Source organism: Cervus elaphus, chromosome 32 (assembly GCF_910594005.1).
Source record: "Cervus elaphus chromosome 32, mCerEla1.1, whole genome shotgun sequence".
NCBI lineage: Eukaryota > Metazoa > Chordata > Mammalia > Artiodactyla > Cervidae > Cervus > Cervus elaphus.
In genome coordinates, this window is record NC_057846.1 from 9,407,255 (window position 1) to 9,419,282 (window position 12,028).

The window sequence follows — 12,028 nt, forward strand, 5'->3', positions numbered from 1 at the left end:
TCTATTCCTCCACCATCTTTGGACCGCCTCCTCAAGTTATCTTTTAAAAAATGAGTCCGAGAATACAGTATAAGGAAAAGAAAATCTCTTCATTGCATTGGGAAAACTGGATATCCATATCAGAAAGAATGAAATTGGACCTCTGCTCTGGTTTGAATATCCATGGCCCCAAAATTGATAAGTTGAATTCCAACTGTTCAGTATGACAGTTTTAGTAAGTGGAGCATTTGCAGGTGATTATATCATGAGGGCTCTGCCATAATTAATGAAATTAATATCATTGCAAAAGAAGAATGCCTGTGAAGATGTACAAAATTTGGAATACTTGTACACTGAAGGTGAGAAATAAATTGATATAACCACTATGGAAACTAATCCAATATTGTAAGTCAACTACTAAAATGTGGCCCCCCATCTTATTAAGTGGTACCCTCTGCATTGCAATTGTTTATACAAAAGAAAAAAAATTATCATATTTTCAAACAGTTTTAACTCCCTTATGCTCTCAAATTACTTACTGATAACATTGACAAATCATATTGTCTCTATTTTCAAAAGATGTCACAAATTTTGTCATTCCCTACAACCCACTCCATTATTTTTGCTGAAAAAAAAAAAAATCCCATGAACAGAGGACCCTGGCAGGCTATTGGCAGGCTATGGTCCATGGGGTAACAAGGAACTGGACATGACTGAGTGACTGAACACACACACATACACACACACACACACACACACATGCACACTTATTTTGTGCCCAATTTGCTGAGAGTTGTTTTTTTTTTCCCACTCATGAAAGGATATTGGATTTCTACGAACAACACAAAGGAGACGCTAAGAAAAAGAAAAATTCCATTTGTAACAGCATCAAAGAGAATAAAATAGTTGAGTAAACATAAAGGGGAAAAGTCTTGTACACTGAAAACTACAAAATGTTGTTGAACAATGTTCCAAAGATACATGTCAATAATATGATGTTGATTAACTAGATTACTTATTATTAAGATGTCAACACTTCTTAAAGTAGTCTACATATTTAATACAATCCTTACCAAAATTCCAAGAACCTTACTGCAGAAACAGAAAAATCCACCCTAAAATTCATATTAAACCTCAAAAGATTCCAAATAGCCAAATCAATCAGACTCCAAAATGTACTATAAAGCTATGCCTATTAAAACAGAATGGTATTGTCATTCATTTCAGTTTAGTCACTCAATAGTATCTGACTCTTTGCAACCCCATGGACTCCAGCAGGCCAGGCCTTCCTGTCCATTACCAACTCCTGGAACTTACCCAAACTCATGTCTATTGAGTCGGTGATGCCACCCAACTAGCTCATCCTCTATCATCCTCTTCTCCTCCCACCTCAATCCTTCCCAGCATCAGGTTCTTTCCAAATGAGTCAGCTCTTTGCATCAGTATTGGAGTTTCAGCTTCAGCATCAGTCCTTCCAATGTACACTCAAGATTGATCTCCTTTAGGATGGGCTGGTTGGATCTCCTTGCAGTCCAAGGGACTCTCAAGAGTCTTCTCCAACACCACAGTTCAAAAGCATCAATTCTTCAGTGCTCAGCTTTCTTCATAAGCCAACTCTCACATCCATACCTGACTATTGGAAAAACTTGACTAGATGGACCTTTGTTGGCAAAGTAATGTCTCTGCTTTTTGATATGCTGCCTAGGTTAGTCATGACTTTCCTTTCAAGGAGTAAGCATCTTTTAAATTCATGGCTGCAGTCACCATCTGCAATATTGTCATAAACAGAGATTGAGTATAGTGTGTCATGATCAATAGGGTAGAATAGAAAGATCCTCCCATGGAAACGCCAAAACTGTAACTATTTACAGAACAACTATTGATGAGAATGTACTGAAGACTAGTAGATAACATCCTTTGTGACTAAATGTATAAGGAAGGAAACATGATGGGACAGGTAGGAGTGTCAGAGACACAGTACTACAGCGTGAAGTCCAGTAGCCTGAATAGGCAACACACAAATGGTAGAATAACTGAATTGCAAAGGTTCCTCCCAAGGATATAGGGGATATATCCCCAAGGATAGAGGGGTCTGAGCTCCACATCAAGCTACCTAGCCCATGTTTCCTGCACCAAAAAGATGAGCAGTCAAAAATGAGACTTTTCAGACCGGGGAGCTTTTGAGAGTTCCAGAGATATAGTGCCATTCTGTTAGTTGTTGATGCTAGGCCAGTTTGTGTTTGCTGTTAGGTGAACAAGATCATGATAAGCTTGGCTGCAGGACCATTGTGTTCATGGTGTTGGCATCTGCTGCAGTATGTTGGGGTTGTGGCCCAGTAGGAAGACCACTCTGGTCTAAGGGCTGGTGTCCAGACACTGGCAGGACCCACTGGGTCCTGGGGCTAGTGCCAGACCACTGGTGGATAGAGTTAAATCCTGGAGTCTCTGCTCAAGGACACACTGGGGCCCTCAGCCAGCCTACCTAGGACTAGGTGCTACCCACCAGTTTGTCATCACTAGCCCTAGAAACCTATAGCTTCAAAGTGAGCTCTTTCATCACTCAGACCCACACACCAATGGGTTTGCTCCAGAACTGGGAATCTTTGCCCATACAATCAGCCATACCAGCACCTGGCCTCACCCACCAGCAGCTTGCAGCCACTACAAAAGGGCCGTCAACCAAAGGGACTTGGGCCAGTTATGTTTACAATCATGTCCACAGCAGCCAGCCCACAATAGCAGATGATCCATGAAGCCCACATAAAGGGCATCACTAGAGCATATACTTCTGGTGACCAGAAGAGACATATGTACTATGTTCACTGTGATATTATTTGTTATAAAAAAAGAGGTATTGAGCTTGTTAGATTAAAAAATGTTTATTTACTTATTCGTGTGTTACTTTTGTGAAAATTATTACAAATCTATTACAGTACAAAGTCGGCTGTGTTAGTTGGGTACCTAGGCTAACCTTTCAGACCAACGAACAGATTGGACTTAGGAACACACCCTAAGAACAGAACTCATTTGTATCTATGGGAATTACTCTAGTAGGATTCCATCTTCAGTATGCCCTAACCAAAAGTTATTCTCTGATATATACCTCATATATCCATCCTAACAGATGTGATGTGATATCTCGTTTTGATATTAATTTGCATTTCCCCAATGATTAATGATATTGAACACTTTCTCATGTTCCTATTGGCCATTTCCATGTCTACTTTGGAAAACTATCTCTTCAGGTTCTTTTTCCATTTGTAAATTGGCTTATTTGTGGGGTTTTTTGGTATTTAGTTGTAGAAGTTCCTTATATATTTTATTAAGTCATTATGATATATATTCTTTACAAATATGTTATATTTCCACTGTGTTGATTGTTTCCTTTGATGAAGAATCAATCTGGATTAAGAACCAAGAACCTGGAATTTAAAAGGCTGATGAACAGATATGAGAAAAAACACCATTCCATTTCCAGTAGCACCATTCCATGATGGGATGAAGACTTAACTGACTTGCTAGCTTTTGCCTCTTCCCTCTGGGAACATTGAGCTGACATTTTATAAGTCTGACAACCTCACTGGACTGGCATTGTCTACACAGCCCTGTATCTACATGGAGAAGAAAGAGACCCAGCAGATTCTGGTGTTCTGTGCATCCCAACCAACGCACCATTCATGTTAACTGTAATCATCCTGGATGCTCCTTAAAAGCCCAACAATCAGCTGACTACGAGAGAATGACCTCAGTCTATGCCACATGGAACAGAAGAATTGTTCACTCACATCCTGCCTAAATTAATTCTCCAGAGTCAGTTACAGACCAGTGTGTGACAAAATATAGCTATGTCTGTGGACAGATACAGGTCTGTGTATGATCAAACATAGACCTATGTGTGGTAAGAAATATCCCTGTGTGCCCACATACATGGAAGATTATGTGTAATCATATCAAATAAATATGAATATACATACAAATGTATCTATATTGTTTATCAAATGCTTATCCATGTGTCACCACATTACAGATCCATGTACAATCACCTATAGACATATACATACTATTGGATACAGATTCACATATCATTGAGTATATATATATGTGTGTAATATATATATGTGTATATATAATCATAGAGATACCTGAAGTTGGGTACAGATCTGGAGAAGAGAATGCAAACCACTTCAGTATTCTTGCCTTGAGAACCCCATGAACAGTATGAAAAAGCAAAATGATGAACTCCTTATGTCAGTAGGTGCCAACATGCTACTGGAGAAGAGTGGAGAAAAGGCTCCAGAAAGAATGAACAAGTTGAGGCAAAGTGAAAACAACACCCAGTTGTGGATGTGACTGGTGATGGAAGTAGACAGATCTGAGTGTGTGGCAGTAGGATACATACTTGTGTACTCTTAGACACAGGCCTATGAATGTTTATACAAATATTTGTAGAAATACAAACATTCTGTGGCTTTGGGGATTGGGCTGCAATTCAGGCTAGCAAAAGACACTAAACCTTTTCTGATGATCAGCTTACTGAAACTGTGAATTAAAAGTAAATAACAGAGTCCTCTTTTTAAAGAGGAAAACCATAAAGCAAGATTTATGTGCTTTCTCTGGAGACAATTACAAAATTTTACTGAGCTCCAATCAATCCTTCCCAATATTTGTTTTATTCTGGATAGGAAAATAAATAGTAAGACACACAGTTCTCCTCAAAATAAATATGTAGTGCCATGACATCCTAAATATATTGTGTTAGTAAGTTTTTAAACTTTGCAAAATGACCCTAAAGCTTCAAAGAGGAGGATAGAAGGCCCACAGATTGAACATTCTAAATGGTATAAAACCCGACATACTAAATGGAAAACCTTCAAATATATATATATATATATATATATATATTTGAAGTCAGTATTTGTGAATATGTCAGTATGTCATATTTATGTCAGTATTTATGAATTCTTCTTCATTTTAATTGCTACATATTATTCTATTTGGTGGCTTCACTGGTGGCTCAGATGGTTAAGAATCTGCCTGCAGTGTGGGAGACCCTAGTTTGATTTCTGCACTGGGAAGATCCCTTGGAGAAGGGAATAGTTACCCAAGCCAGTATTCTTGCCTGGGAAATCCCATGGACAGAGGAGCTTTGTAGGCTACAGTCCGTGGGGTCACAAAGAGTCAAACATGACTGAGAAACTTATACACACATACAAACATTATTCCATCTTATGGCTACAACATAGTTCTTTTAACCAGTCCATTTTTGCTTGGAATTAATTTTATTTCTAATATTTTGCCTCACATACAGGGCCATAAGGAACATCCCTTACAGAAATCTTTACTTAGTGGTTTGAATATTTCTGTTGAAGAAATCTATATCATCACCACGTCAAAAATATGCATATGTTTAAATTTGATAGCCTCTGTAACATTCCTCTCTCAAAGTTTTGAAGTATCTTTTATTGTCATAAATTGTGTATTACAGAGTATTAGATGGCAATTTTCCTCACAGCCTTGCCAATTCTAAATATTATCATTATTAAACTAATATATTTAAAACAAATTAGGCGAAAACTCACCTCATTTTAATTTGTATTCATTCATAGAATTTCGCTAATGTCATAATAAATATATTATTGGCCTCCAGATAAATTTAAATTGCATACAATGGCATGTCTATATAGAGATATATAATCTAAACAAATATACCAATCTCATAATAATACATTACCCTCAGCACCAAAGCCAACACCATCCCTGTGGGCAGAGCTGCTCACAAAGGAATGTATTTTTACATAGATAGATATATTTCTGAAGTCAACTCTTCAGTATCACTGAAAAACTGGAATCATTAATCAATTCAAACAGAGAGAAAAATCATGATAAAAAGTCTTTCTAAGAGATGATTAGTAGAAACATTAAGTTAAAGGAAACTAGTACAAGAGGAAAAATGAATATATCTGTGTGTGTGTGTGTGTGAGTGTGTGTGTATACACAGAAAACTGCATGAAAGAAGAGAAACACAAAATCTATCTTAAAGTATCCTGTATATATCAGCTACTCCTGTTCCTCCCTTTTCTAAAACACATCTCTGAAACATAAACACACTATTTTATTTGATAATCTCATGATCTAGACAGAGACCAAAGGGAGACACTTACATTTTGATAAATTGCCCAAAGAGATTAAAGTAAATTAAGCTAAAAATTGTTGATAGCTCAAAGCTCTTCATCTTGAGGCTACAATTTGTTTATATAGACAAGACAGGTGAACTACTGACACATTTTAAATATAATTGTGTGCACATATAAGTAATTCAGTTATTCAAAGATTTTAAAATAATAGTTCAAATTGATAAGGCTGTAACTGTGTTAAATGCTCAAATATTTGTTAAAATCACCTCCCAAACTCAGTCTCATGTCATCTCTGCGACCTCTAAAACCCAGTTACCTGACGGTTCCAGTAAATAAAAGGCAGATATTATGGAAGTACAATTTTTAGAACCATGTCAGGGTAACCAAAGATCTAGCTCCATCTAGGATGTAGTTATGAGAACTTTCCTCTAAAAAAGGAGCTTGAAGTCATGACATATTAGAGTTACAACTTAGCAAATCCAAGCACAGAGGCAAATAAGTCAGGGCCACACTGGGAGCAAAACATCCAATCACTTAATGGGGTGTCATTTTGATAGGACCAGAATTTCTAATGATTTTAAAGAAAGATTTTAAACAGATGATCTAAGTGTCCAGGGGTTTACATAATGTCCAGGGATTTGCCACTTGAATGTGGCAAAGTAATTCAGACTTCATCCAAATAGGAAAGATTGCCAAATAAGGCAGCCAGCTAAGCTGTTTACATAATTGTTCATGGAACTGCTGTTTAGCTGTTTAGTTATACTTGAGTTTAATTTGTAAACAGTTTTTAATACACACCTTGGCAGACACATCATTATTGAGATGTTTCTCCTTTGGGTAACAGAACCTGAGCTGAAAGAGGGCAAAGTGCCATTTTCAATGTGCAGACTTGCATCATTTCAACTGCATCCCTTTGAGGCTGTCTCTACTGACTGAGGCACTAATCACCATACCAGTCAGTTCCAATCCACCACTGCAATGACCCACTTATCCCAGGGGCAGATATTCACTGGAGCCAGGCCAAGCTGATACTCCACAAACACGAAGCCATATCACAACAGTAACCATTCAGTAATTTTTCAACAACTTAACTCTTTTCTTAATTTGCCTGCCTGATAATACAGATGAAGAAAAATCTATAGGACTTATTCTTGGCCACCTAGGTACTATCAAGACTGAATTCTTGTATCACCTAACCTGGTGTTCCCTACATCTTTGAAGACTGTTGTTAAAATTATATCACATCTAACTTCAGGAGAGTTGCCATTATAATGGATTCTAAAATGTTTCTAAGCCAGAAAAAATAAGGACTAAACTCTCACTCCGTAACAATATTCTCAATCGACATCCTTTGAATTTAGAAATATTTGGGGTTATAGCCTTCCTTATTAAAAATATCAATATCTTACATATATAATATACTTCACAGGCTACAACTGATTTGTTAACATAGTTGACAATGTACTCTGGGAAGCCTGCTGAGAAGGAAGAGCCTCTCAGTTTTACTGAATATGATCCACACAGGTGATGGGCCAACCTCTGTGCTTGGATGGCGTTTCCTAGTTACTCCATGAGTAGTTATCTTACCTAGCCATTCAGACATAAGCTAGGGCTGTATTACTTAATCTTCTATCAATAGTGTTTTCTAAAGGCACATTTTAAGCATTGTTTCCTTAATCACTCCCCTTAAAATATTATAATCACAAAAATACTGCCCATTTATCTGTTTTATGTATATCTGTGCTTTATATATTAAAAACTTTGACATTTTCATCCTCCAAGAAAACATTTTTACATGCCTCAGGGAGATATTTTCTTCATTTCAAGTGTATGTGTTAGAGCAACCTACTTATTTTTTAAAAGGGTGAGAAGAATAACGTGATTATTTAAACTTGGTCGTAACTACAATTCTAGCTGGACTTTAAAAACTACACAAATCTCTAACCAATTCTTCTCTCCTGCAACACCTTCTTATAAAATGATTTTCTTCAGACCCATTGCTAACAAAATTCTATTTTTATTTTATTTATTTGTTTATTATACATCCACTCCCCACTGGAATTTAACTTTCACACAAACACAACTTTTATTTGTAAAAGTTGCATACCCAGTTCCTATAACTCTGTCACATACTGTAGGCACTAGACAGTTTTATTTGGACAAATAAATGTCCTAATGTCATTTGTCAAAATGTCCTAAGCCAAATTGTCCATGGAGATATTTTTCCAGTAGCTTTTGTTAACACTATGGGATAACAGTGTGAAAAGCCCTGAGGAAAGGGTACCTATATAGTTGCTCAAGGTGCTACCTTCATTCTCAAACAAAGAATCAGTCTCCTCAATGACTGAGCTGCTTATTTTTTGTCCAAATATCTCTTTCACCTAAGTGCCACTCTTTTTTGAAAATCAACTATTTGATTTTTATTTCTTAAGTCCATTACACTTCACTTTTCATGATATGCGTAAAGGGTAACGTATCTGCACAAATGAGATCATCATGTTGGTTTTTCTCTGATATAAGAGGAATCAAGAAGGTGCAAGTAGCCTGGGAAGTGAAGATCAATGCATAAATGAGAGGAAGAAAATGCCCCATCCATCCCCCCACCCCAAAATAAAGGCTGAATTCTTCAATGACAATCTTCACAACTTGGCCAGTGATCAGATCTGTATTTTGATATTTTCACATCAAGCTAGGAAAAATCTTGTGAAGTGGAAAGAGTAGAGGAAGCAGAGTTTCAAAGGTTTGATATTGTTTAATTTCATTGTCACATTTTCTTTTTGTATAAAATGAAGTATCAACCTAATAATACATGTTGCTTCATTAAGGGAGTTAAAGTATGTAAAGAACCTATCAAAATGTATGCCTCATAGTTGGCCTTCAACAATGAGCTCACCTTCCTCATTTAATGCCTAATATGTTCATTAAATTAACAGTCCAGATTAAATGAAAATATTCTTAACAATATATCCAAATATTATTTATCTCATTGATATTTAAGAGAGACATATCTCTTTATATGTTTCTTAAAGAATCAGACACAATCAAATGGTGTTGTTCTCGTGATACTTTTGATGATGAGTGCAAAGAAATACCTTAAATTCCCTAATTATTTACAAACCAGCAAAATTCCATAACTGAGGTGAGCCTACCTTACATTTCTTTCTTCTTTTCTTACACTTTCCAGGTTTGCTGTTGACACTGAGCCCTTGGTATAGCCCCTTCGGTCTTATTTTCCTCTTCAAATCACTCATTTCATTTTTGAGTAGAAATGACATCTACTTAATACTTTTTCCATTCTTACCCCTGAGTTACTCTCAACTCCTATTTAACAGTCATAAGGCAAAATGAACCATATGTTATTTAGTGTAGGTTCTATTGCAGTGCTTAATTCTCACCATCAACTGCAAAACTGATCATCTTTAATAGATTAAGTGCTGATAATATTATCTTCCAAGCCTAGACATTGTGTGAAAAGCTTCGATTTCCTATGAATTTGAGGCACCATGCATAAGCTAATAAATAGTCACCCCCAAAGAATAGGTGTGAATGCTCTGGCAGCACTATATGGTCAAATTATGGTATTAAAAAGGCTAGAGATGACTACTGAGTTTGAGAGAATATTTCTGAAATAGCACAAGTTGGAGTGTTATGGTCAGAGAAGCTTTGACTTATAAAGCTTAATAGTTAGGTAATAATTATTACCTAATTAGGTAATAATGTAGAATGATCTGGTATTCTCCATGTGTCTAGAGGAGCATTACAGGTATCACCACTTTCCTAAAGTTTGTGTTCTGAAAACATTTGTAAAATTTTGCTTTCATAAAAGGCCAACATTAGTACAGTAATGTTTTTGTTCATAAGAGCAAAATTTCTCTTCTGATTTCTTTCAATTAGTGGAAATTGTTCTGAGCATAGGTAATCTTATACTGCCCCACATGTGACAAGGCTATAGCAAATTTGACTGTCTTCTTAAAGGAGAAGTGAATCATTAACATTATAGATGCATTTCTTATCTATGGACATAAATGTATCATGAGTTGGTGAAGGACAGGAAAGCCTGACGTGCTGCAGTCCACGGGGTCACAAAGAGTCGGACATGACTGAGTGGCTGAACTGAACTGAAATATATCAAAGGCAACTGTATTTTATTTGAAGAAAGTAGAACTGGGATTTGGAAAACTTGGATTCAAATGTTGTAGCTAAAATTCTTAGATATGTTTTCTTCTTGTTGCTGACATGTGATTAAAGGATGTTTACTCTTCTTTATTCAAAAGACTCCTCAAGTCTTGGTAAGAAGAAAAGAAAACAATTCCTTTATATTCAACAAAAACTGTAAGTGATAGGATATTTAAGAGAATGAGACCAAATTAAGAATAATTTTTAAATTTCTGGTTTATTTTTTATGCTACAAAAAGAATTAAAGATAGATTGAGGACTGTTCCTTCCTCCTTTAGTGAGTGTTTCTTTTTTTGCTTTTGATGAATTCATAGTGCCAAAAATATTCAACAGTGATTTTTTCACTCTGTAAGTATCCCTTCCTTATATATCTCACAATTTCTAAGATCTATTTGCTTTACCACAGGTTAAGTAAAAATAAAAGAAGATCTGAAATCAAGGCAGGCCCTAGGGAAAAGCCAATTTCATCCCAGCAACATTTGAATGAAGATTTTAGTGCAGTAGAAATACATACTCTATAGTTATCTCACTTGGGATTCATAGGTGTTTTTTCTATTGCACATCCTAAATCTATGCACGTAAATATTAAATCCTTGGCAGAGTACATTAAAAGTTATAAAAAGCACCTAGCAAAGTACCTATCCATTAAGCATTCAACTAATTTTAGTTTCTGGGCCTTTTTTAATGTCAATGATCTGCAAAATTTATTGTTTTTTTTTTCACATTTTACAATAGATATAATCCTCTCTACATAGATAAATCACCATACTATTGGCTTCATGAACAGTCTAAGTTATTCTCCTCTTCATCAAGTTCATCATGGCATTTTTCACCTCTGTGTTTCTCACTGTGTAAATGATAGGATTTAACATGGGAGTGAGGATTGCAAAGAATACAGTCACCCACTTGTCCACAGGATACGTGACCACAGGACGCATGTAGGTGAATACGCAAGGGACAAAAAAGAGCACCACTACTGTAAAGTGGGAGCCACATGTAGAGAGGGCTCTGCGCCGTCCTTCAGAGCCATGAGATTTCAGGGAGCTCAGGATGACTATGTAGGAGATGAAGAGCAGGAAAAAAATGAGCAAGCACATGGCCCCACTGTTGGCTGCCACCACCATTCCAAGCTTGTAGGTGTCACCGCAGGCAAGTTTTAACAATGGAAAGAGGTCACACATGAAGTGATCAAAGATGTTGGGACCACAGAAGGTCAAGTTGACCACGAAAATAATCTGCACAGTGGCATGGAGGATCCCCCCGCTCCAGGCCACCATCACCAGGAGCTGGCAGAGCCCATGTTGCATGATGGTCGTGTAGTGCAGGGGCTTGCAGATGGCCACATAGCGGTCATAGGCCATGACGATGAGGAGTATGATCTCTGATCCTCCCAGGAAGTGCTCCAGAAAGAGCTGAGTCAGGCAGCCACCCCAGGAGATGGTTCTTCTCTGGTACAGCAGGTCCGTGATCAATTTAGGGGTGGTGACGGATGTGTAGGAGGCATCTATGAAGGCCAAGTAAGTGAGAAGGAAGTACATAGGAGCAGAAAGTGTGGGGCTGAGGGAGATGGTGATGACAATGAGCAAATTGGCCAGAACAGTGAATAGGAAAATAAACAAAAAGACAATGAAGATTATTTTCTGCAAGTGTGGATTCTGTGTGAGTCCCAAGAGAACAAATTCTGTCACATTGTTGGGAGGTATAAGAACATCCATTTAGGAAGTAATACCTTATTGGGG

General features: G+C 37.0%; 1 protein-coding gene across 1 annotated transcript; it reads right to left on the reverse strand.

Moving 5' to 3' along the window:
* Positions 1-11,077: 11,077 nt before the first annotated feature.
* LOC122688105 (olfactory receptor 140-like) lies at positions 11,078-12,004 on the reverse strand. Its single transcript, XM_043893938.1, has one exon. The coding sequence runs from the start codon at positions 12,002-12,004 to the stop codon at positions 11,078-11,080; it is 927 nt and encodes a 308-aa protein (XP_043749873.1).
* Between the last annotated feature and the right edge of the window lie 24 nt (positions 12,005-12,028).